The 26608-nt window shown below is 59.2% G+C and overlaps 1 protein-coding gene across 8 annotated transcripts in view; it reads left to right on the top strand.

The window, feature by feature from the left end:
• The window catches only part of SLC19A1 (solute carrier family 19 member 1), a 49378-nt gene that overhangs the window by 10589 nt on the left and 12181 nt on the right, over positions 1-26608 (top strand). The window contains exons 1-4 of one of the 8 annotated variants that reach the window (XM_054468298.2): positions 10279-10423; positions 14712-14949; positions 20296-21055; positions 21906-22107. In XM_054468298.2, the coding sequence (XP_054324273.1) occupies positions 14761-14949; positions 20296-21055; positions 21906-22107 (1151 nt within the window). In that variant the 5' untranslated portion in view covers positions 10279-10423; positions 14712-14760. Of the gene's footprint in view, positions 1-10278; positions 10532-10816; positions 11217-14711; positions 14954-16342; positions 16402-20295; positions 21056-21905; positions 22108-26608 lie in introns of those variants that run through there. The other 7 variants (XM_063659711.1, XM_063659710.1, XM_054468300.2 and 4 more) reach the window with 7 other exon arrangements.

Here is a 26608-nt window from a genome sequence, read left to right as displayed (position 1 = left end):
GGCGAGAGGCTGTCTGCTCTGCTGGTGACTGCGGATTATAGCACGTGCTTATCCCTCCTCCACATGGTCCTGAGACCTGGGCCTGGGTAGGAACTGGGTGTCTCTGCACATTCGAGGGCTGCAGTCCTGGCCTGGCCTGAGCCTCCGGGTGGGTGTTGCTCTCCCCAGGGGCTCTCCCTGGGGCCCCCGACCCAACAGCCACCAATGTCCACACTGCCTGCTGGTGGCACAGCCTGTGGGTCTCCCTGGAGCGGACAGGAGGGCAGTTTTTTTCTTTCCCTGGGACACTCCTGAGAGCTGGACCAGCCTGACCCCCACTGCTCAGGCCGGGAGGGAGGTCCTGAGGCCAGGATGTAGCTCCCCTGGGCAGACACAGACACAGCAGCAGCAGCCCAGCCTCTTCTTTGGCCCATCGCAGACCTCTCTGGTCCGGCAGTGGCCTCACCCACTCCCTGGGGTCATCACTGTCTCCTGAGAAGGCCGTCAGTCCCCACCACACAGCCAGCCCCGTGGAGTGGTGGAGACCGTGGGTCAGACACTCGGGCGGACACCTTTTGTAGAAAAGCAAATTCCATCCCATGCTCTGAGGAACGCACCTGAAACAGCCATAAGGAGGCCGCACAGGAAGCCGAGGTCTCAGGCCAGCACGGCGGCAGAACATGCAGGTGGTGTGGGTCCATCTCCACGCTGCCTTAAAGTACAGACATAAAGGTGTGGACGTGCAGGGAGGCGCGAACCCCAGTCACGGCGGGGCCCTTCACTCTGGCAAACTTGACAGATACCCCAGAAAATGCATGAATGAGGCTATCAAAGATTGAAATCCCACTATTTGCAATTTAGATTTTATTCATGTAAAACACGATGTGCATAGAGAATATGCATTTTTCGAAAGCCCATGAAAATGTTTAAAAGGTAACCCAAAACCAAGCCACAAATTGAAGCTCAAAACAATTTCACAAAATGAAAACCTGCTTAGGCCATGTTCTTTTATCTTAACTTTATAAAATGACATATTAATGAAACCAACAAACAACAACATCTGGCTACTGGAAACGTTTGAATCATTCTCTGAAATGAGTCATGAGTCCAAGAGGAAATCAAGCAAAAATCACGTCCTACCTAGAGGCTGACGGCAATAAGTGACACAGCGTCCATGGGCCTGGCCAAAGGTGCCCAGTGAGAGGAATGAATTATTAAATGGTTTATTATTCCTAGTTTTATTCAAATTAAAGGAACATAGCAGTTAACTCAGAAACTAGAACAGAAAAGGAACAACAAAGTCAACAGGAAAAAGAAAAAATAATGAGAAAAACAGAAATTAATTAATTGGAAAGCAATTAAAACTTGATTATTTTTGTTTTTTTCCTTTGAGATGGAGTCTCGCTCTTGTCGCCCAGGCTGGAGTGCAGTGTCTCGGCTCACTGCAACCTCCACCTCCCGGGTTCAAGCTATTCTCCTGCCTCAGCCTCTTAAGTAAAACTTGAGTTTTTAGATCCAAAAGGTAGTTCCTTGAAAGAAAATAAGAGGAACAGAGAGTGCAACCAACCCAGGTGCAGCTGGGACTGTGAAGAACAGGAAAGGGACTAAGACGATGGGGAAGGTGGAGGGAGGGGGAAGGTGGAGGGGGAAGTGGGTGTTGTGGGGAGGAGAATGGAGGCGGGGGCCAGTGCAGGGAAGGTCGGGGAGGGTGGGGGAAGGGTTGTGGGGAGGCGGGGGTGTTGAGGGGTGGTGGGAGGGAAGGGGACGGAAAGGCGGAGGAGAGGGGAGGAACATGGAGGAGGGGGAGGAAGGCGGAGGAGGGAGGCAGGGAGGGGAGATGGGTGTGGGGGGAAGGGAGGTTGAGGAGAAGGCAGAGGAGAGGAGAGGGGTCTGCAGACTGCACGCCCCTGCACCCCTGCATGTGAAAATTGAGAGGGAACGCCAATCATCCAGGAACACGTGAATACAGAAACATTCGGAAGAAGACGACAAAATCTGCGTGCAACAAAACCGCGGAAGCCCGGGGCCTGCAAGGCTGAGCCTCCCAGCGGGGCCGCTGTGATCCTGAACCGTGGATGGAGAGCTGGCTGTGGTCTCCCCTTGGCTGGGAGAACTGAGCTCCGTCCTGCCCACATCTGCCTGTTTGTTTCATGCAGTTCCACTCTGGATCTAATAAGACCGTGTAGTCAAGGAAATTCCAGCTGGAGAACCAGCCCTTTCCACCTGGAAACGTTCACTTGTGCTTGTGGACGGGGTGGCAGGTGGCCCACGGGAAGAAGGGAGCACAGAAGACCCCGTCTCCATGGGGTCTGGCATACGGGGACCTGAGGTGTCTGTGGGGGCTGGAGAGAACCAACAGCTGCCACCTGAGGACACAGTCTCACGTGACCCTTTGGGGCTCAGAGGCCTCGGGGGCAGGAGGCGCCTCCCCGGGAGGGAAACACCCCAAACCACGGAGGTGACCAGGGCGGTGCATGGAGTGTGGGAGAGACCAGATGCCAGCCTGGGCTGGGTGGGCAGGAGCAGGATGCACAGGAGCCCAGGAGGAGCTGGGATGCGGTGGGCGGTACCCCACACTGATCCCCACTGTCCACTTTTGGCCAATCTTGCAACATCCATATTTGCCAGCCTGGCCGGGGAGAGACAGTTCCCAAGATGTCGGAGAGTTCGGGGCTCTGCAGCCTGGGAGGGCCTGGGAGGGCTGCCCTGGGGCTAAGAAGGGGCAGAGATGGGGGTCTCTGTGGGGACAAGATGTGAAGGAGGTAACATGGAGACCTACGTGGCTGGAGCATACTGGACCTGCACCCCATCTGCAATCAGGAGCCACAGTGTGTGCCCGGCTGTACCCTCCCCACCATCCACCACCCCCCACCTGTCCCCCTCCCCACAATCCACCACGTGTCCCCCTCCCCCCTCCCCACCACCCACCACCTCTCCCCCTGCCCCTCCCCCCATCCCCCTCCCCACCACCCACTACCTGTCCCCCTGCCCCTCCCCCCACCTGTCCCCCTCCCCACCACTCACCACCTCTCCCCCTGCCCCTCCCCCCATCCCCCTCCTCACCACCCACTACCTGTCCCCCTGCCCCTCCCCTGCCACATCACTCCCCTTTTCTCCCGAGGCTGAGGCCATTCTGGGTTCTCCCTTGTAACCAGCTGAGGCCTGGATTGTCTCCCAAGAGACACGAGAGGGCTTGGAGCATTCGACTTGCTTCCAGGCCTTTCACCCACTTCCAGCAGTGCAGGCTTTTAAAAAACAATTTTATTGACGTGCAATTCATATGCCATAAATTGCACCCATTAGAAGCAGTTGTTAAACATGTCTGACAGATGAACACAGCCATTAACCTCTACCCCCATCAGACAGAGAACAATTCCACTGACCCCGAGCCTCCACCACAGGCACCTGCTTACCTGCCTCCTTCCAGGACAGAGCCTCCCTCCCCCACAGATGGACTTTCCCAGGCTGGACTCTGGCCCCCCAGTATGAGGGTGCTGAGACTCACTCAGTTATTTCCTTTTAGTCTGAGTAGTCCCTGTTCTGTGAATGTACTGTGTGTTTATCCTTCATCCCATAATGGATATTCGGGTTGTTGCCAGTTTTTAGCAGTTACATGAGAGAACAGGGTACAACTCCTGTGCATGGGCTTTTGTGGGATCATGCATTCATATCTCTTCAGCAGATGCCTAGGAGTGGAACTGTGGTTCATAAAGTAGACACATGTTAAACTCCACAAGAAGCTGCCCCACTGTTTTCCAAAGTGTTTGTAACATTTCACATCCCCACATACTGCTCCACAGCCTTGCCAACACTTAGTATTGTCAGCTTCTTAAATTTTAGCCTTTATAGTAGGAGTGGTTTGGTACTTCAGGCCTTAATGACAAAGGATTATGATACTTATGATATTAGGTATATTTTCACATCTTAAGTGTTCAAATCTTTTGCATATATATATTTTTATTTTTTTTATTTTTTGAGACAGAGTCTTACCCTGTTGCCCAGGCTGGAGTGCAGAGGTCAGATCTCGGCTCATTGCAACCTCCACCTCCCAGATTCAAGCAATTCTCCTGCCTCAGCCTCCTGAGTAGCTGGGACTACAGGCACCCGCCACCGCACCAGCCTCATTTTTGTATTTTTAGTAGTGAAGGGGTTTCACCATGTTGGCCAGGCTGGTCTTGAACTCCTGACTTCAAGTGATCAACCTGCCTCGGCCTCCCAAAGTGCTGGGATTACAGGTGTGAGCCACTGTGCCCGGCCTCTTTTGTGTGTTTTAAGAGTGGGCTATTTTCTTATTACTCAGTTGTAAGGGTCACTTATGTGTCTGGATACAAGTCCTGTATCAGATACAAGGAATATGAATGTTTCCTCCCACGTGTGGCCTGACATTTTGTTTGCTTCCTGTGTCACTGGACACAGATCTACAAGTTTGACAGTGTTAGCTTTTAGTTTGGGTCTATCAGCCATCTCAAATTAGTGTTTGTGAAAGGGACGTGATAAAGTCTGATGTTCATCTTCCCCTGTGGATATCCAGCTGTTCTTGAACTATGTGATCTAGAGACCACCCTTTCCCCAACTGAATTACATGGACACCCTTGTTGGAAATCTGTTGTCTGTGTGGGTGGTCCTATTGCCAGACTCCACCAGCTTCCCTTGGCCTCCATATCTCTGAGCTCTCCGACATCGCTCTTCTTAGTCACAATTGTTCTGGCTATTGTAAGTCTTTTACATTTCCATCTCAATTCTGAATCAACATCTCGATTTCTAAAAAATAAGCCTGTGAGATCTCTATTGGATTGCACTGAATCTATGGATCAATTTGGGGAGAATGTTCACCTTAATAATGAGCCTTCCAATTGTCAATGAAAAGAGTCAAACTATGTAAAATATATGAAGAGATTTATGCTGAGCCAAATATGAGTGACCATGGCCCTTGATGCAGCCTCAGGAGATCCTAAAACATGCGTCCAAGGTGACTGGGCACAGCCTGGTCTCACACATTTAAGGGAACATGAGACACCAATCAAATACATGTAAGATATACACTGCTCTGGTGTGGAAAGGTGGGACAATCTGGTGGGGGCTGGATTCCAGGTTATAGGTAAAGCTAAACATGTCGGGATTGGCAATTGGTTGAAAGAGTTATTATCAATAGAAAGGAATGTCTAGGTTACAGTAAGGAGTTGTGGAGATCAAAGTTTTAGCAGCAGATGAAGTCTCTGGGTTGCAGGCTTCAAAGACTAGATTCTAAATGATTCTTATCAGACTCAAGGTGTGTGTTGACGTTGAAAGTTGGTCGGCTTTCTCTGAATTCCAAAAGGGGGTCAGGTGTAATGACGAGTATCCATCCCTCCCTTCCCCTCGTGGCCTGAACCAGTTTTTCAGGTTAACTTTGGAATGCCCTTGCCCAGAGGAGTGGTCTGTTCAGAGGGTTGGGGGCTTAGAAGTTTATTTTTGGTTTACACAATCCATGAACAAGGTCTGTTTCCCCCATTTGTTTAGCTCTTCATTAATCTCTCTCAGTAATGTTCTGCAGATTTCAGTATAGAGAATTTACACATTTTTCATTAAATGCATTCTTAGATATTTTCTGATTTTCAATGGCATTGTAAATGCTGTTTTTCAAATTCTGTCTTCCAATTATTTGTTGCTAGATTATAGAAGCACAATTACTTTTGTATATAGACTTAGTATCTGATGGCCTTGCTAAATGCCTTATTATTTCTAGTATTTTTGATAACCTGTTAGGATTTTCTGCCCTGAATTGCATCATCTGTGAACAGAGACTCTGCCGCTTCCTTCCCAATCATTTTGTCTTCTAACGTCATGCTTAGGTTTCTCAAATAGCTTGCTTGCAACCAAGGTACATGCCTGTGATTGTGGTGGAGCTTGATGTAAACCTCCTCCGACCCCAGGATGTTCCTGTAGCCGGACATCACTCCACCTGTGGGCAGGAGGGTTATCACCTCCAAGTTCTGCAAATGAGGACCAGGCAGCGTAGGCTTCAAATTCCACCTTGCACTGGCCAGATTTCCACTGGTTATTTCAATGTTTTTTGAACACTCTCTTGTTAGATGACATTATTTTAAACAGCTGCCTTGTAATTCCAAAGAGGTTCAAACCTCCCCCTTTCCCTAGTAAAGATGGGCTATTTAAGCACAATTTTGTGAAAGTCTGCCTGTAGGGAGACTTGGGGGCATCGGGATTCAGTGTTCTGCTGCTGGGCCAGGCAAGGCTCAACTGGGAGGGGCTGGGCCTGCTGGGGCCACTGTCCGGGGCCCCAGTGGGGCTCGGAATTCAACTCCATGCCCAGAGGACCAGGTGGGACACACTTCCAGGGAAGAAGTGTGGCAGGCACAGGCCCAGGTTAGCCCCACTGCTGTGACAGGCTGTGACAGGCTGTGAGGGTCCTGCGCTCACCTGGGGGATGTGAAAGCCGGGAGCTCCTGGGCTCCAGGCAGGCCAGGGACAACGCTTCTTCCTCTGGGCTTTGCTTCTCCGCTCAGCCGCCACAGGGCTTCTGGCTTCACAGAGAAGGTGCTGAGGATGGTGGCCTGGCTCAGCCTCTGAGAGGATGGGGGCCACAGCTGCAGGCAGGCTTGGGCTTGCGGCTAGTGCTGGGAGGCCTGACACAGGGGCATCCATGTCAGTCCCCCTTCTCCAGACCTTTGGGCCCCTAGGACCTTGTGATGGACCACCCCTGGCCACTGGGAGTGTTAGGAGGTCAGCTCGTGGAAAAAGTGGGGGCGAAGGCCCGGCGGGAGTGGGGGCTGGAGAGAGGGGCAGCTGCAGCAGAGACTCACAGGCCAACAAGAGGCTGGGGGCGAAGGCCTGGCGGTGGGGGGCTGGAGAGAGGGGCAGCTGCAGCAGAGACTCACAGGCCAACAAGCGAGGCAAGGCATTTACAGGGTGCACTGCACCTCTACCAAGCAGATTCAGATGGGAGCAGAAGCACCTGTCATTCAGCAAGGTGAGACTGGGGGGACGCCTGGAAGTGTGGGAGGAAAAACTGGCTGAGGCCATGTGCAGGCCAGTTCACCGCACGTGCTGGGGCGTGGCAGGCCGGTCCGTGCCCGTCTTCCTGCGTATGGGGTGCCGTGTGCACAGGAGCATGCATGTGTATGTGTCTCTATCTCTGTATGTCTGTGTCATGTGTGTCTGTGTGTTTACGTCTCTGTATCTGTGCATATGTCTTGGTGGTGTCTGTACGTGTGTGTATATGTGGGGAGGGCTGTTTTTGTGTTGCTATGAAGGAATACAGAGACTGGGTATCATAAAGAAAATAGGTTTAATTGGCTCACGGTTCTGCAGGCTGTACAGGAAGCATGGTGCCAGCATCTGCTCCTGGTGAGGCCTCAGGAAGCTTCCACTCATGGTGGAAGGTGACGGGGAGCCAACGTCAGATAGCAAGAGTGGGAGGAGGGGAAGGAAAGGGGGGGTCCCGGACTCTTTTAAACAACCCGCTCTTGAGTGAGCTAACTGAACAAGAACTCACTCATCACCAAGGGGATGGTGCTAAGCCATTCATGAGGGATCCGCCCTCATGATCCAAGACCTCCCGCCAGGCCCCACTTCCAACACTGGGAATCACATTCCAACATGAGATTCGGAGGGGACAGAGAATCCAAACCACATCAGTGTGTGCGTGTGTCTGTGTGTGTCTCTGCACATCTGCGTGGATCTGTGTGTCTCTGTGCATGTGTGTCCATGTATTAGCATTTGGTCCAAGCCTTGCTTCCAGAGCTACAGCTACCACAACAGCACCAGCTGAGGGAAAGGGCTGCTCGAATGCCACTGCCTCCCTGATGCTGACAGGGACCTTAACCACAGGGACAGCCCTGCGTCTCTCCAGCCAAGGCAGAGGACTGGCCGGTTGGTCTCAGAAGGCAGTGGGTGGGCAGGGTCCTCGTTCTCTGGCAGAGATTTCTTGGGCCTGGACTATGGGTGCTAAGGCTGCCGGGGAGTGGGGGCCCAGGAGCTGGGGATGGGGCACTGCTGTGGGGTGGGCTGCAGAGCCCACCTGAGCCCCTCCAGGAGGGGAAGGGGTCTCTGCAGCTTGCAGCCCCCAGACATCACTGTATATGGCTGGAGCCTACAGGTTGGAGGGCTGGGATCCACACCGCTGGGCCCCTGCTGATCCCTCCAACCCAGGGCTTCTCCCAGGGACCAGCTCTCCCTCCCATCCCTGACGCTCAGGCACTTAACTATTTGACAAACCGATGATGAAACACGCAAGGACGGGGACCGCTGGAGGCTCATGAGGCCCCCCAAGCACAGGATCCATTCCCAGATGCCAGTGTCACTCCCAAGTCACCTGCTTTTGTAAGTCTCTATTTTGGGTGGAGCCCTCTGGAAGCCCACGCCCCGCTGTCTGTGGCCACTCCTCACAGGCCTCGATGGAGGTCTCTGTAAGGTCTTCACGAGTCTCCTGGCTCTTCCCTCAGAGCAGCTGCCTCCAGATTACAACTGCCAAGTGCTGTTGGTGGCTGCAGCCCCACCTCCCCACTCCGAAGCACCTCCTGCAGGAAACCTGGGCCTTGTATGGCTGGGGAACTCCCAGGACTCCTGCCACGCAAGGGGACCGGAGGGCAGCTTGGGCAGGCCCCTTGCGGGCAGGGGTGGATTCGCTCGGCTCCACCTGGCCGGAGAGACAGGTGAGGGACTGGTCTTTGTGGGTCCTGCGGGGTCCCCTTGGGGCTGTGGCTCCCTGCCTTACTGTCTCCAGGCACGAAGGGGGTGGGAGCCATCCTTCTGTGGGAAGGGGTCTAGGAGCCCCGCTGCTGTTCATCCCCACTTCCCCTCGGCTTCCTGGCCTGCCCTGCGCGTAAAAGGGAGCAGGCTGCCCTGGCAGAGCTGGGGCCGGCTCTTCTCTGCCTGGAGGGAAGGAAAGGCCCCTCCTCCTCCGCGTTGCCCCTCCTGTCTTCCAGCAGGGCCAGGTTCTGCCCGCCCGTGGAGAAGGCCAGTACTGGGGAGAGAGCCAGGGCTCCCACGAAGCAGGGGAGCCCTCCAGGGGAGGCGCTCCATCCTGTAGTGTTCCCTTAAATTCTGCAAGCTACCCCAGAACCCCCATTTCCAGCCAACAAATCCTTTTTAAGTTCCTTTTAGATTTGTTCGTGTGGCTTGCTACACTCAGGACTCTGGAAAGAAGGCCCAGGCCAGAGCTTTGGGCAGGCGGCCATTTAGGGCAAAGGCCCTGTGTCGGCTTCCTGGTGGGGTTGCCCGGCTGGTGGGCAGGAGAGCCAGAGCACCCCCGACACCAGGAGGCAGGTCGTGGACTGTGCTGTCTACACTCGGGAAGGGGTGCATTCCAGGGGCTGCTGCCCCAGACTCACCGCTCACCTGGGACCCGCAGTCTTGAGCTGTGGGTGCCACGGTGGCCGTCCCCTTCTGTTCTGTGCGGCGGACTTCCCGGCTCCTCCTTAGCCTTGGGGCCCCCACAGCCCTCGGCTTGGCTTCCCTCCCCATAGCCAGGGGCTGGATAACTCCAGGGTAAAGTGACCATGTGGCCCCCCACGTCCCCCCGTGTCCTGCACAGGCCCTGGGCTTTCGGCGGTGCTGTCTGCTGCAGCCCCACACCTTCCTAGGAGAGTGGCCCAGGCCCCCCTCCCTGAGTGTGACTGCGCTGCCGTCTGCGAGGCCTGCGCGGGTCTCCCCGGGGCTCTCCCTGCTGAGATGGGGACTGGTGGCCCCGGGCCACGTCCTGGATCCGGCTTGCTCCTTGGTACAAGCCCGTAGGGGTCACGGTCAGGCAGGAGGGCGGGCAGCAGGGTCCTGGGGGCGCCGAGTTCGAGGCCGTGCGGTCCCCAAGAGCAGGCTGTGCGTGTCCCTGTTGGAGCCCCACGAAGGTGGCCCAGGGCCACCCCTGAGGGCCCGTGGGCCCGACCCGCGTCCCGGATCCAGCTTGAGGCCAGGAATGCAGGTGTTTAAGGTGCCAAAAGGAAAACGCACAAGGCCTCGTCGAGGAGGTGGGGGTCACGAGGGGGTCCAAGGAGGGGACTGGGGGTGGGAAGAACGCGGGGGAGAGGGATGGCAGGGTGCCCGCCCGAGGGACCGACACCTCCGCGAGCGGCACCCCGGGATGCTGACGCCGGCGAGGGTGGGGGCCCGAGGGGCGGTCGGGGTCAGGGGGCGGCCCCAGGGGTAGGGCCGCAGCACGGGGGGCCGCGTGACCCGGGAGGCGACCGGGTGGGGAGCGGCCGGCGCCGGGGCTGGGAGAGGGCCGTGGGCGGGCGCGGCCGTGGGTGGGAGGATGCCCCGCGGGGACGCTCCTGCCGCAGCGCCCGGCCACGCGCGAGGCCCCGCCCTCAGGACGCGTCCGGTGGGACGGACCCGCCCTCCCCGCAGCCGCGCGCCCGCCGCGCCGCCTTGTGGGCGCTGTAGTCCCGGAGTCCGCGTGCGCGGGGCCGGGTCCCGGGAGCCCCAGGGCAGCCGCCCCGCCGAGTCGCAGGTACTGGTGGGGAACGGGGCCACGGGGCCGCGTGTCGGGGGCTGCGGGGTGTCTCGGGGCCCCGGGGTGAGTGCGGGGCGCGGGCCGAGGTTTGCAGGACCCTGTGAGGTGAGTGTGGGGGCTGGCGCTGGGGTCCGCGGGGCTCTGGGGAGGGTGCGAAGGCTTGGGCCGGGGTCTGCGGTCTGCAGCCTGGGGTCTGGGGGGCCCTGGGGAGGGTGCGGGGCGTGGGCCGGGGTCTCAGCGGGGGTCGCGGTGGCCCGGGCGCCTGGCAGAACGGTTGCTGTGCAGCGGGTTTCCCGCCGCTAACTTTCCGCCCCAGCCTGCTAATGGGGTGGTGAGTCCCGCCCCCCAGCCTGCCCTCCGCGTCATCCTGGGGCGCCAAGTCCCACCCCCGGGTCTGGAGGAACGCGTGGATCCGGCGTTCGCGCCCAGGCACGTGTTGCTTCGGGACGGGCCAGCCGGCGGGTGAACCCTGCCAGCCACGCGTGGGGCGGGCCCCTGGCACATCTCCAGGCCATTGTTTCCTGTGCCAGAAGCTTTGTAGGTGCAACTTCCCCTTGGAGCAGCTGTGGGTGCGGATCCAGCGGAGCAATCCCGAGGCGTCTCAGAGAGAGCCTGGACAGCCGCTGGAGCCTTTCCCGAGTGGGTCCTTCCAACACCTCTACAGCAGGAAAGCCATCCCCCTAGGGTCCTGTCCATCGGAAACTCCTGTCCTGGGGAGTCTGGCCTGCCTGGCCTCAGGACACAGGCTAACTAAGCTGGCCCCGAAATCCAGAATGCATCCAGAGGGAAGGTGGGATAAAGTCTTTGGAGGTGCCTGTCGGCCGCCCTGTAAAGAGGTGGCCTCCCCCTACGGAGACCCGAGAATCCCCGCATAGGCCAGATTCAATCAGCAGAGCCGAGGTCCCTGTGGCCCAGTGCACCTGCCTGCCCTGTCCAGGCCTGGGAGCCAGGCTGCATCTCACTGGCCCCCTTTGCCTGGATGCCACCTGTGCGCTGCTTGCTGCCATTGCTAATTGCTTTCTTTCCAAAGGGGCTTTGGTGGATTTTTATAATTCCAGATAGTACAGTTATCTGTGCTGGACACAGACGAGAAAGAGTGCTTCTCGGGTGTTTGGGCCTGCAGCAGTGATAGCCGGAGGGTCTAATTATGCTGTTAGGAACCCTGAACTTGGTCATCTGAACGGGGGCCAGAGGGTGTGCAATGCTTTCTTCTTCTTTTTAAACTAGCAGGCGTTCTAAAAAACCTAACGAACATTCTTGGTTAGCCTTCCAGAGTAGGAGCTGGTTTAAAGACGGAATGATAGGTGGCATTTGCTTTTGTTTTGATTGCGGGTCTCCGGCCTTCTCAGGTGCTTGGAAGGACAGGGCCTGGGTGGGGGTGGTCACTGGGGACAGTGGGGCCGGGGATTTGCGGGGGCTGTTACAACCTTCTCCTGAAGGCAGGGATTCTCGCTGCTTCCCCATGGCCCTCCTGTCTGGCCAGGGACTTCCTTCAGATGCCGGGAAGAGGCCTCAAGCTGTATGGGACTGGGCTGGGGTCTGGACACTTGGAGTCTAGGCGTCCCCTGGCTTGGGGCTGCGTTTCTATGATGGTGACCAAGTTCCCTATCTTTCCTCTTGGAGGTGGTCTTGGCCGTGATGGCCGAGCACCTGTCAGTGGGCTACGTTTACCGCACATAAGTTGAGTGTGCTGGCAGCAGAGGCTGACTGTTAAGACCAGCAGCACCCCCTTGCTGGCTGAGACTCTGGCTGTCTTCCCAAGGAAGGAATGTTCTGGTCGCTTCTGGAGGTGGCACCTTTCAGAACAGGGGGCCCAAGTACCCAGGGCTCCTGAGCCCCTGGGGGTCCTGTGGGTGGGGATCTGACTCCTGCAGCCATGGACTGTGGGCCCAGACTCTGGGCTTAGTTCAGCCCCTGATGGCTCCCCATTGTCTGCGGTGATCTGGTTGCTCTGGTTGTTTGGGTATCGGTGCACCTGTCTAAACCTGCTGACTGGTGGGAAAGTGAACTTGACAGGGAGTCTCAGGGCTGAATGGGTCTCCCAGTGGGGAGGGGTGGGTGCGGTCTGAGGTATGTCCAGCTCTACCTGATGCCTCTCTGGGCATCAGGGTCCCCGGTGATGGAGCCCAGCCTTTGTGCACTGATCTTCCCAGCTGTTGACAGGCCCTGAGGAGGCGTGGAAGGTGAGGCCGAGGCAGGCGACCGTCAGATCTGCCTCAGCCTTGCAGTGGCCCCTGTCCGCGCTTCCTCCTGCCTGGCTGGCTGTTTTCATTCTGGCCCTTTGAGAACTTCTAGGGTCCTGGCTGCCTCCAATGGAGGGTGCTGGTCCCATCTTCTTCCCAGCTGTGCCCTGCCATGGAAACCTCGAGGTTCCCCTAACCCTTCCCCCTCTTCCCTGCGGCCCCCATTGCAAGCCCACCAGTCTCTGCCTCTTAAGAGCTTCCCTGCTGTCACCTGTGTTCCTTCAGACATGAGTGTGTAGAGGTGTCAAGACAGGACCCCAGATGATGCTGATGGCTTTGTCTAAGTGGCCTGGGGAGGGTCTCTCTCTCCGGTCCCTGAAGGCAACCTCTTTCCTAAGCCTGTGTCAGGTTGGGGGCGGTTCAGGGAGCACTTCCAGCCCGAGTGGTCTCTGATACCTGGAGACTGAATGCTGAGAGCCTGGGGCAGATTTTCCTAGGGGTCCTTGGACCCCCAAAGCTGGCCCCACATCGAGGGATGCTCTGAGCCCCTGCTAGAGGGTTGGAGGAGACTCTCCTCAAATCCAGACCCTCTGCAGACCCCCCTGCCACCCTCCCAAGCCGGCCCTGTGGAGAGGCAAAGTTGTCTGACTGTGTCAGCCCAGTGCAGATGGGACGGCGACCCCGCCCCACAAGGCTGCTCAGCTGCCCTCTGCGTGTGCTGCATCCCCACCCCACCTGAGCAGCAGATGGCCTTTCCACACGCACTCTGCCAGGGCTGGCCTCCGGGAGCAGAGGTCAGCTGATACAGACGTGAGGTGCACCTGTGTGGGACCAGGGCTGGGTCCTCGCCTCACAGGGTTGGCTTGGTGTGGGCGCCTGACACACTTGTTTATGGCAGCTCACTTTTGACTTACTTGAAAGAGAACTTTACACCGAGGCCTTAAATGGAAAACCAGAGCCACGTGGCACCTGGAGACATGATTCTGATAAGTGGACAGGCTCCTGCCCCACAGCTGGAAGGCACGATTTGTGGTGGTGAGACGTGCTCTTGCCCGCACCGGAGGAGCCTTTCTCCTGGGCAGAATCAGGACCGAAAGAGACAAGCCCTCCAGTGTGCCGCGTGCTGCTGCTGCTCCGCCACGTGCCCTGGCCGTGTGGGGTGGGGGTGCTGGCGGGATGGTCCCCAAGGTTGGATGCATGTTGCCTTGTGGATAAAGGCCCGTAGTCTAGGGTGCTCCATCTGGAATGTGTCAGGTCCACTCATGGCTCCTGCCAGCTGCTTTTGTCTAGGGTAACCTGCCTCCGGGGATGCTGGGGTCCCTGGGCTCAGGGCCTGGGCCCAGCTCCATCCCATCCTCCCTCCCATGTATGCTTCAGCCCTGGCTGCCCTCAGCCCCCTCGAGGACACCTGCTTTTCCCTCTGCCCTTCCCTCACTGTGGGCTTGGCCTGCATGCCCTCCGGCCAGGGCACGGGGGCAGGTGCGTTCCCCACACTCATGTGCAGGATCCGACCCCAGACTGATGGGGACCTGAGGCTGGTACCTGCAGCCACCTGCCGCTGGCCACCTGTGGTGTGACCAGGTGTGTCCCCAGCCTCCAGCAGTGTCCATTCCTGCCTGTGCCCTCCCTGGGCCACCTGGGTGCCGCTAGAGCAGCAGTAGGCATGTGGGCTGCCTTCAGGCCTGTGGGGTGAGGTGTGCCCGCCTGACCACCACAGCCACACGTACTGCCCAGCAGTGCCATGAGTCTAGTGTGGCCCCAAACCCTAAATTTTGTTAGTTTAGTTAATATAGTAAGTCAATTAGTTAATTAACTTGGTTTTGATTGGCATTTAAATCACTCCATGTGGCTGGAGACTTCCCTCAGCCTCGGAGACCCTGGAGGTGGTGACGGCCTGGCCTGGGGGACTCTGGAACGGCTCAGGTGTGGGTGGCTCCCAGTTTGGTGCTACGGGGTGTGGATGGGTCTGGGGTCTGCATTCGTCTCCAGGGTGGTGTTTGGTCCTGAGTGGCGAGGAGGAGGCCGGCACTGGGCCTCGTTTTGCGGGGTAGGGAGGCTGCAGACCATCTTCCAAGGTGCCCTGACTCCACCCCTCCTTCCAGGCAGAGCATCACCTTCGTCCCCTCCGGAGCTACACGTGGCCTGAGCAGCATGGAGCCCTCCAGCCCAGCGGTGGAGAAGCAGGTGCCCGTGGAACCTGGGCCTGACCCCGAGCTCCGGTCCTGGCGGCGCCTTGTGTGCTACCTTTGCTTTTACGGCTTCATGGCGCAGATACGGCCAGGGGAGAGCTTCATCACCCCCTACCTCCTGGGGCCCGACAAGAACTTCACGCGGGAGCAGGCACGTGGGTGCAGGGGTGCAGGGGCAGCCGCCAGTGGGTGGGCGGGGAGGAGCTTCTGGAATAGGCACATGGGCACTGGGGTGCCAGGGCGCTTTTCCTGTTGGATGTGCGAGCACTTGAGGCTGGAGTGGGTGAGTGGCCGTGTCAGCTGATAATATGGTCCCAGAGGGAACCCGGCTGGGGTCTCACACCCCCTGCAGCGGACACCATCAGATGGAGGGGCCTGGCTTCGGCCTAGTAACCAGGCTAGATAAAAAGTGATATTGTATCCTGCAGAAAGGGAACCTGCCCCACCCCACCCGCCAGGCTGGGCTCATCAGCCCTCCTGGTGAGGAAGCCCATGTCCAACCCTGCTGGGCACCTGCCTTCAATAGAGACTTAGTGGCTATTTACCTAAAGAGATTATTGAAGGAATTTTCATTTTACTCAGCCGTGAGGACAAAGGGTCTTATTGAAACTGTTCTAATAGACTTACGCCCAGTCACGGGTCTCTCAGGCCACGTGAACGGTGGAGGCGGGAGCGGCCCTATCTGAAGCAGTTTCCTCCTGAGCTGTGGGGTCCTTGTCCATAAGGCACATCCGCACAGAAGGAACCTGGAAGCCTTTGGGAAAAGCGCTCTCACAGGCTGCCGGCCCAGCTGGTCACCCTGACGCCCCATCCCAGGGCCCTGGGCCTGCTCACCTGCCCATCCCAGCCGCCGTCCCTGTCCTCTGCACCCACATTGCTCGCTAGGCATGCCTCTTGTTCCCTGTGTCTCCTGGCCGGAAGCCGGGCCCCACCCCTCCCAGACCCTAGAATTGTGAAACTGATGCGCAGCCAAGGGGTGTGCTCTCGGGACAGTGGAGGTGCTGCCCTTCCCACGTGCCGGGCTCAGAGCACCGTGCGGTGTGATTGTGTCTCGTCCCACGGCCAGCACTGCTAACCGCCAGGCTGGGTCACTTTCCAGGCGAGGACAGGGTCTTGCCCTGGCTCCGGCTGTCGGTGGTGGGGCTGGGGCTGGAGCGGCGGAGCCATCTCCTTGACCCCTCATGAAGTGCCTTCTGCTCCTGGCCAGTCCGCCCCTCTCCCTGCCACCCACTGACCAGATGGCATCTCTGCTCTTAGTGGAGGGCCACTGTCCACCGCCAAGGTTATTTATAGGGATGAGCATTATGTGTGGCGTTTCCCTTAAAGTAACAAAATAAGAAAAGTCTCTAGAGCGAAAATGTTTAAATCCCATCTGCCTGCCCTCTCATGTTGCACATTAACGGATTAAAAAGTAGATTCCAGAAATTAAGCCATTCCACCAGGCCTTGGATGTCATCAGAGGGACGATGGGTGCAGGCGCTCTGTGCACCTGCCACTTGGTGGGGCCCCCTGATCCCAGCCCCTCTGGCTGCAGGAGAGGCCCGGGGAGAGCTTCATCACACCCTACCTCCTGGGGCCCGACAAGAACTTCACGCGGGAGCAGGCACGTGGGTGCCGGTGTGCGGGGGCGGCCACCAGTAGGTGGGTGGGGAGCAGCTTCGGGGGTAAGGGAGGCCCGGCCTGCCAGGACTCGCCAGCCCCTGTTGTTGCCAGGCTTCTGTCTAGGAAGTTCACGTAAGTGGTGTCTTGTGACCCAGCTTTGGCAAGTTGCTCTCCTGCCCAATCTGACTTGAGAGACGTTCCACGTGGGTTCGAGGCTGTTCTTAAGCTGCGCCTCCTGGGTTGAACTACAAGGTGCTTATCTGCTGCTTTGCTGGAGGTGATTAGGGGATTCCGGCTTCTCCCACCGCAGGTGATGGCTGCGGGTAGAGTACGAGCTGGCAGCCTCAGGCAGTGGGCCTTGACCCAGCTGGCCCGGGTTGGCACTTCCAGCTCACTCCTGGGGCAAATGCTGCTTCCTCTGCAGCCTGCCACAGGCTGCCCATGTTCCCCTCACCAGCTCGGGTGGGCTGCTGAGCGCCGGCCGTCTGGCCACTGTGAGGAGCGTGGTTTCCTTTGCTCACATTTGCCCTGCCTCCATTTCTCCCGCCGTGGGCCGATGTTCCCTGGCAGCCCTGCGGTTGCTGTCCTTCTTGGACCTGGTTCCCTTTTCTGCCTCCTGGGGACCCCGTGCCCTTGGGATTGGACTGGCTGTGTGTTACATACGGTGTTTCTCTGGAGTCATTTTGAATTTGGCCAAATTTCCCTCCAGGGTTTCTGCTTTGAGTGTCAGCTGAGAGCGCTTTCCCCGGCCGAGTCCGTGAGGTGCTCCTGGGTGGGTTGAGGGTGCCGGGGCCCCCGCTGGAACTGTGCTGTGTGGTGGGAGCTGCAGCCCCCGTCCTCCTCCAGGGAGACTCCCTGGCCCAGGACCCTGTGCACAGCAGTCCCTCCTGACCTGCAGCCCATGCCCCGTCCCCAGCCAGCCCCTGTTGGGTGCCCTTCTGTGGCATCCAGTCCTGCTGCCCATGCCTGGCCCTGCCCTCGCATCCTGCCTGCCTTCAGGCCTTGCCCACCTTCCCGCCTCCCTGTTCAGAGAAGCTGCCCTGAGGCCGTCTGGGCGTAGATTTGGGCGCAGCTGCCTGCACTCTGCCCATTCAGCCTGGACCCCAACCAAGACCTGTGGAGAGCAGGGCCGACGCTGGGCTCAGGCAGCAGGAGGCTGTCCTCGTGTCAGAGCCATGGCCGCCTGACAGATGCCACCTCCCTGCTGGGACCGTTGTGGGGGCCCCTCCCCCAGCAGCCTTGTAAGTGGGACGCAGGTCACAGCTCTGGGCAGAGCCTCCCTGCTGTCTGCCTGCCAAGGCTGAGGAAGGGGGAGTAGGGGCCGTCGAGGAGGTGCAGGGAGAGGAGAGGGAGGGCTCCGGGTGGGTGTTAGGGGGTGTTCAGGCTCCACCTTGACCCCGTGGTCTGCCAAGGGGGAGCTCTGCACTCAGACCCTCAACTAAGACCAGGAGGTGCCTGATGAGGCCCCAGCCTGCAGAGCCAGCTCCTGGTGGAATGAGGCGTGCTCCATTCATTCAGAGGTGGTGAGGCTTCTAGGACCCCTGGCCGCCCTTTTCCAGAGAGCCGTGGGGTCTGGGGAGAGCCTCTCTGCTGGCTGGCTACCATTTTGACTCTGGGCTGTGGGCAGGACCTGTGCCCTGGCAAGGGGCTGGGGCTGTCATGCCCCCGTGCGACTTCCTGTGTCTGGGGGTCGGGGGTCCCTGAGGTCCTAGGAGGGCCTGTGCCTCTGAGCCGCTTCTTTCGGAATCTGCAGGGGTTCCCTGGGCTGGCCCTGAGGAGGAGCCTCCCTCAGTCGAGCAGGCCATCAGCCAGGAGAGCTTGCCCACAGAGGGACTGTTTGATGTCCCCAGGACATTGCTGTAAACACAGTGCAGAAGCCGATGGCTGGCCCTGAGGCTCTCTGTGACCCGACGTGGTCACTCAGCCTCCTGGCACATGACCTGCCCTCAGAGTGTTCCGGAATGTCCTGAGCAGGACGGAGTGCGGGAGGGACCTTGGGTGCCTGGTGCTGCTGGGACCACAGCCTTTGGGTCAGCCTGGCCTCCATGAGGGTGCAGGCTCCGGGGTTCGACCTCAGGGTGCCCTGAGGTGGGGTCTCTGGGCAGCCTTCCCCTGAGCCCCTGGGAAGCTTCTCAGCATGCCGGCCTGGCTGCAGGTCCTATTGCCCAGCTGTTCACAGTAGCCGGTGGCCAGGCTCTGAGCACATCGGGCCACACATCTTGGGTGTGCCAGACACGAGGCTGAGAGGCCCTGGGGAGGCGGTGTGGCTCGGTGCAGCACCCCCTGTGCTGACCCAGGGTTTGGTCCTATCAAGTGTGGCTGGCAGGGGCTGAGGTCACCTGGGGCAGCACGAGTAGGGCTGTGGGGTTGCTGGTGGTCAGGCCTGAGTCAGGTGGGGCCTGCTGGAGGCCCAGAGTCCAGCAGGGCCCTGCTGGCTCACCTGGTACCAACCTCCAGTGGATCTGAGGTGGGGTCTGGTGGGGCCTGTGGGTGGGGCCACCTGCTGAAAATGCACCTGGGCCCCAGGGGAGGCTCCAAGCATAGGGTGGCTCCCACATCAGTCCCCAGGGAGGGGCAAGGCAAGCAGCTTGGCCTCACAGGGGTGGGGCCTCTTCCTCTGGACTGTGTCCAGGTGTGCCCAAGTGTGCCCGCAGCAGCCCTGGCCCCTGCCAAGACAGCTGAGGATGTTTGGTGCCTGCCTGGAGTAGAGTCTGGGGCAGTGCCCTCTGACCTTGTCCTGTAGGAGGTAGCACCCCCAGCCCCATGCCCAGCTCCACGTTCCCATGGAAGGTGGATGTGTGTTGAGGCCACAGGCCTGGAGTGTCCACCATCAGCTCAGTGGCCAAGGCTGTGGAGCTGGGTTCCCACATAGCATGTGATGGAGGAGGTGGGGGTGGGCAGGCTGACAGCCTGTGCTCCCCCTCCTGGGTGGGTGCAGGGCGGCTACAGGGGTGCTTGCCCCGCTCCCTGCCCCTGGGTTGGAGTCTGGCCTTAAAGACCTTGCTCTGGGGACAAATGTGAGACGGGAGTGCGCAGCCCAGGGCCCTCTGCCCTACCCCACACCCTCTCTTTCCCCTTCTTCCCCTTCCTGTCTTTCTTCCCCTGCCGGGTTCCCCCACGAACAGTCCCTCCCACGAACCTGCTGTTCCTGATCCTGCCCTTCCTTTCTGTGTCTTCTGTTTTTGTCTCTCTCCAGGAAGGATGGAAGGAGCTTGTGCTGGTGTGAATGTGTATGGGTTACAGCTGTGTTTTCCATGTTGTTTAAAATGAAATAAAACCATGTTTTTATTCTATTAAAAATAGAGAAGCTGGCTGGGTGTGGTGGCTGGTGCCTGTAATCCTAGCACTTTGGGAGGCCAAGGTGGGCAGATCACCTGAGGTCAGGAGTTCGAGACCAGCTTGCCCAACATGGTGAAACCCCATCTCTACTAAAAATACAAAAATTAGCTAGACGTGGTGGTACGCACCTGTAATCTCAGCTACTCGGGAGGCTGAGGCAGGAGAATTGCTTGAACCTGGGAGGTGGAGGTTGCAATGAGCTAAGATTGTGCCACTGCACTCCAGCCTGGGCGACAGAGCAAGACTCTGTCTCAAGAAAAAGATAAAAATAGAGAAGCTTAGATGAACAGGATTGTTAATAACGATTCCTTCTGTGGCCACTGCCAGCTTTCTGCAGGCAAACGCTCCCAGGCTCCCGGGAGGGTCGGGAGCCAGAGGTCCCTGTTCAGAGAGGACGATGCAGTGGGACATGGGACGGGGCGTGCTGGGGAGAGGGGGTCACACCAGGCAGTGTTGGGGCAGGAAGCCGTCAGCAGCCATGACCTCGCGCGGTCTGTGTCCGCCGCAGCGGCAGCATTGCTAACGCCTGGTGGGGCGCACGCCCGCCTGTCCGCAGGTCACGAACGAGATCACGCCGGTGCTGTCGTACTCCTACCTGGCCGTGCTGGTGCCCGTGTTCCTGCTCACCGACTACCTGCGCTACACGCCGGTGCTGCTGCTACAGGGGCTCAGCTTCGTGTCGGTGTGGCTGCTGCTGCTGCTGGGCCACTCGGTGGCGCACATGCAGCTCATGGAGCTCTTCTACAGCGTCACCATGGCCGCGCGCATCGCCTATTCCTCCTACATCTTCTCTCTCGTGCGGCCCGCGCGCTACCAGCGTGTGGCCGGCTACTCGCGCGCTGCGGTGCTGCTGGGCGTGTTCACCAGCTCCGTGCTGGGCCAGCTGCTGGTCACCGTGGGCCGAGTCTCCTTCTCCACGCTCAACTACATCTCGCTGGCCTTCCTCACCTTCAGCGTGGTCCTCGCCCTCTTCCTGAAGCGTCCCAAGCGCAGCCTCTTCTTCAACCGCGACGACCGGGGGCGGTGCGAAACCTCGGCTTCCGAGCTGGAGCGCATGAATCCCGGCCCGGGCGGGAAGCTGGGACACGCTCTGCGGGTGGCCTGCGGGGACTCAGTGCTGGCGCGGATGCTGCGGGAGCTGGGGGACAGCCTGCGGCGGCCGCAGCTGCGCCTGTGGTCCCTCTGGTGGGTCTTCAACTCGGCCGGCTACTACCTGGTGGTCTACTACGTGCACATCCTATGGAACGAGGTGGACCCCACCACCAACAGTGCGCGGGTCTACAACGGCGCGGCCGATGCTGCCTCCACGCTGCTGGGTACGCATGCCCTGGTCCCCGAGGCTCCTTCCCCCAGAGGCTCCCCGTCCACCTCCCCCTGCCCCGTGGATCCTTCCCCCGGAGGCTCCCTCTCCCGCCCCCTGCCCTATGGATACCTTCCCCCAGAGGTTCCCTACCACCTCCCCCTGCCCCGTGGATCCTTCCCTGGAGGCTCCCCGCCACCTCCCCCTGCCCCGTGGATCCTTCCCCCAGAGGCTCCCCGCAACCTCCCCCTGCCCCGCCGATCCTTCCCGCGGAGGCTCCCCGCCACCTCCCCCTGCCCCGCGCATCCTTCCCTGGAGGCTCCCTCTCCCGCCCCCTGCCCTATGAATACCTTCCCCCAGAGGCTCCCCACCACCTCCCCCTGCCCCGTGGATCCTTCCCTAGAGGCTCCCCGCCACCTCCCCCTGCCCCGTGGATCCTTCCCGCGGAGGCTCCCCGCCACCTCCCCCTGCCCCGTGGATCTTTCCCCGGAGGCTCCCCCTCCCCGCCTCCTGCCCCGTGGATCTTTCCCCGGAGGCTCCCCCTCCCCGCCTCCTGCCCCGTGGATCCTTCCCCCGGAGGCTCCCCGCCACCTCCCCCTGCCCCGTGGATCTTTCCCCGGAGGCTCCCCCTCCCCTCCCCCTGCCCCGTGGATCTTTCCCCGGAGGCTCCCCCTCCCCTCCCCCTGCCCCGTGGATCTTTCCCCGGAGGCTCCCCCTCCCCGCCTCCTGCCCCGTGGATCCTTCCCCCGGAGGCTCCCCCTCCCCACCCCCTGCCCCGTGGATACCTTTCCTCAGAGGCTCCCGCTACCTCTCCCTGCCCCGTGGCCCCCCAGGGCCGCTGCAACGCCCCATCCCTCTCCTCTCAGGAGCCATCACATCCTTCGCCGCCGGCTTCGTGAAGATCCGCTGGGCGCGCTGGTCCAAGCTGCTCATCGCCGGCGTCACGGCCACGCAGGCGGGGCTGGTCTTCCTTCTGGCGCACACGCGCCACCCGAGCAGCATCTGGCTGTGCTACGCGGCCTTCGTGCTGTTCCGCGGCTCCTACCAGTTCCTCGTGCCCATCGCCACGTGAGTTCCAGAAGGGTGGGAAGCCGGGAGCGGGCAGGCGCCAGGATCAAGCCCCGCGCTTCGCTGGGTGCTCCCACCTTCCTGCCGCGCCCCAGCAGTTGTGCCACTGCTTGCCCCGCCAGCTACCCGGAGCTGACCAGGGTCCCCACTTGCCTCTCCCTGGGACCTCGGGCATCCCTTCCTGTGCCGTCCTGCTGCTCCCCCAGGCCCTCCGTGCTCCTCTTTGAAGCCTGCTGGGCTCACAGCCTTGCCCGGCTCCCAACCCCACCCTCCAGGTCCCGGGCTGCTGAGACCCCATCCAGGCAGGAGCGGGAGCTTGCACCTGTGTGAGTTCATCCTCAGCTTACACTCACACCAGGCACTCACACCACACACACCACACGCTCACACATGGACACACACCACACTCATGAATACACACCACATGCTCACAGAGGGACACACCACATACCACACTCACACATGGACACAACACATGCTCACACACGGATACACACCACACACATGGACACCCACCACACACACATGAATACACCACACGTGCACACATGGACACCCACCACACACATGAACACACACTACATGCTCACACATGGATACCCACCACACACTCATGACCACACACCACACGCGCACAGATGGACGCTCACCACACACTCATGAACACATACCACACGTGCACACATGGACAAACACCACACTCGCACATGGATATATCACACATGAACACACCACACACACGGACACACACCATGCTCACACATGGATATATCACACATGGAGACACACTACACATGGACACACCACACACACAGACACACAACGCACACTCACATGAACACACCACATGCTCACAGATGGACACACCACACAGACACACCACACACACGAACACACACCACATGCTCACAGATGGACACCCACCACACACACATGAACGCACCACATGCTTACACATGGACACACACCACACACATGGACACACCACACCCTCACGGACACACATCACACTCACATGAACACAACACATGCTTACACATGGACACACTACACACTCACAGATGGACACACACCACACACACGGACATACAACACACGCTCACACGTGGACACAGCACACATGGACACCCTACACGCTCACAGATGGACACACTCCACACTCACACATGGATATATCACACATGTACACACACTACACATGGACACACCACACACACAGACACAATGCATGCTTACATGAACACACCATGCACTCACACATGGACATACCACACACATGAACACACACCACATGCTCATAGATGGACATCCACCACACACACGAACGCACCACATACTTACGCATGGACACACATCACACACATGGACACACCACATGCTCACAGATGGATACACACCACACATGGACACACCACACACACAAACACACACCACATGCTCACAGATCGACACCCACCACACTCACATGAATGCATCACATGCTTACACATGGACACACACCACACATGGACACATCACATGCTCACAGATGGACACCCACCACACTCACATGAACACACTACATGCTTACCCATGGACACACGCCACACACGGACACACACCACACACTCACATGGACACACCACATGTTCACAGACACCCACCACACTCACATGAACGCACCATATGCTTACACATGGACACACACCACACACTCACATGGACACACCACACACTCACAGATGGATACATACCACACTCACATGAACACACCACATGCTTACACATGGACACACAACACATGCGCACACATGGACACACACCACACGTTCACACATGGACACACCACACGTTCACACTTGGACACCCAACACGTTCACACATGGACACACGCTCACACATGGAGATACACACACATTGACACACTCCCACCACATACTCAGACCACACACACTGACACACTCAGACACTGACGCTGTGCGCTCACACTGGCCCCTGCCTCCCTGGACCTGCCCCCTCTTTCCTGCCTGCTGGGAGGACTTTGGCCCCAACTCAGTTCCCCTTCCTGGGCTTCCCCTCTGGGGTGGCCTCCGAGCCCTGTCTCCCTCCCTCCGTGGGTCATCCCCCTGGGCCTTATGCTGGTCACGAGCCTGTTTGAGCTGAGAGCACCCTCCTGACCCTTGCATTGTGCCCTCTGCATCGGTGGCCTCACCCCTGCAGCATTCTGCCTGGATGTGCCCGGCCCTGTACTTCCCCGTCCTCCCCACATGCAGGCAGCAGTCTCCTGGCATGGGCAGCCCGGCCCACCCTTCTCTCCCACCCCTGCCATACTCAGGGCCCCTTCTGCTCCTGTGTGGCCGCCTTCTCCACGCTCCCCGAGGCCCACACTGGGCTCTTGCCGTCCCCGGCTCGTGAAGGCCCGGTGTGATCTTGCTCGGGCCCCCCTCCCTGACCTGCCAGCACTGTGGAAAGGGCCAGGGCCTCTGCCGATGTGCTGTCCCATTGCTGCATTCAGGGGGACAACGCCTGAAAGGTTTTAGTTATAAAGTCATTGATGCCCATCGCAAAAAAATCCAACACGGTGCAGCAGCGTGCAAAGCAGAAAACCGCTGTTTGCTACGGGGAATCCCAGCATTTTCTGCTTGTCTGTGTTGGGCTGATGTCAGACACAGGTGCAGGTGGTCACTCCCGGTCATGAGTGGTGGGCCTTACAACCCATCCCCAGTCTATGGGTAAAGTCACCGTTTCCATTTTTCTTACACAAGAAAAACACTGAGATGAATGCCCTTCTACCTACATTTTTGTTTCCAAATTCTAATAATGACCCTCAGGTGGATTCCTGGAAGGGGAATGGCCAGGTTGGAGAGTATGTGCTTTTGAAAGAAGGTTTCTGTCAATATTGCAGGTACCCTGCAGGCTGGCATGCGGGCTTCCTCCCGTCGGGATGGTGGAGTGGCCTCCCCACCCTCCCTGAGTCCCTGACGGGCCGGCTGGGCTCCCAGCCTTTCCTTAACCAGAGCGAGGCCGGCCGGCCTGCTGTGGACTGAGTGGCCCCTGTGTGTCTCCTGACTGTGTTGGGACTCGGTTTCCTCCCTGCTGATCTGGGGAGCATTCATCTGTGTCATGTATTTTCAATCACCTGTGCCCCCATCACACCCCACACTTGTTTGCCTTTAATTCAACTCACAGTGTTTTCTGAGTGTCCTTGGAAGCACCCTGGGGGCTGGCCTGGGTTCTGCCCTGCCCAGCGCCGGCATCCAGAAGCTCGTGTTTGTGCTGGGTTCTCCCTGTTGTTCGTCTGCCCTTTGTCCCACTGACTTGCTCACCAGGACCTCTGTGTGCTTCTCATCCTCCCTGCCGCCCGCCTGCCTGCCTGCCCCCCCGTCTCCACTGTCCCCCCATCTCCAGTGCCCGGCAGCACAGACACCTCTGCCCTTCTCTAAAGGGTTCCTGGGCATTTTTGTTTATTTTTTCTTCAGGTGAACTTTAGGACATTTTTTGTCCAGTTCTTTTTTTTTTTTTTTTTTTTTAAGTACTTTGTGGATTTTAATAGGAACTGCATCCGAAGCCTAGTTTCTTTGCAGAGCACTAGAAGCCTGGTGTGTCACCTCTCCATGTCAGGAATGTGGTGCCTTCATTCCTGGACATGTTCATGCCACGCTCACCTTCAGGGCCCGCCGTAACTGGCTGCCACTCACCTCTAGGGCCCACCCTGCCCAGCTGCCACTCACCTCCAGGGCGCGCCGTAACTGGCTGCTACTCACCTCCAGGGCCTGCCCTGCCTGGCTGCCACTCACCTCCAGGGCCCGCCCTAACCTTCTGCCACTCACCTCCAGGGCCTGCCCTGCCCGGCTGCTGCTCACCTCCAGGGCCCACTCTATCTGGCTGCCACTCACCTCCAGGGCCCGCTCTGCCTCCAGGCCCCCTCTCCCCGCCAGCTGCCACTCACCTCCAGGGCCTACCGTATCCAGCTGCCACTCATCTCCAGGGCCCACTCTGTCCAGCTGCCACTCACCTCCAGGGTCCCCCTCCCCCAGCTGCCACTCAACTCCAGGGCCCCCCTACCCAGCTGCCACTTAACTCCAGGGCCCCCCACTACCCAGCTGCCACTCAACTCCAGGGCCCCCCCCCACCCAGCTGCCACTCAACTCCAGGGTCCCCCCTACCCAGCTGCCACTCAACTCCAGGGTCCCCCCTACCCAGCTGCCACTCAACTCCAGGGTCCCCCCTACCCAGCTGTCCCTCACCTCCAGGGTCCCCCCTACCCAGCTGCCACTCAACTCCAGGGTCCCCCCTACCCAGCTGCCACTCAACTCCAGGGTCCCCCCTACCCAGCTGCCACTCAACTCCAGGGTCCCCTCTACCCAGCTGTCCCTCACCTCCAGGGTCCCCCCTACCCAGCTGCCACTCAACTCCAGGGTCCCCCCTACCCAGCTGTCCCTCAACTCTAGGGTCCCCCCTACCCAGCTGTCCCTCACCTCCAGGGTCCCCCCTACCCAGCTGCCACTCACCTCCAGGGTCC

The sequence above is a fragment of the Pongo pygmaeus genome, chromosome 22, assembly GCF_028885625.2.
Source record: "Pongo pygmaeus isolate AG05252 chromosome 22, NHGRI_mPonPyg2-v2.0_pri, whole genome shotgun sequence".
In the NCBI taxonomy this organism is placed as follows: domain Eukaryota; kingdom Metazoa; phylum Chordata; class Mammalia; order Primates; family Hominidae; genus Pongo; species Pongo pygmaeus.
The sequence above is the reverse complement of the archived record's forward strand: the minus strand, read 5'-3'. Positions and strand labels throughout refer to the sequence as shown.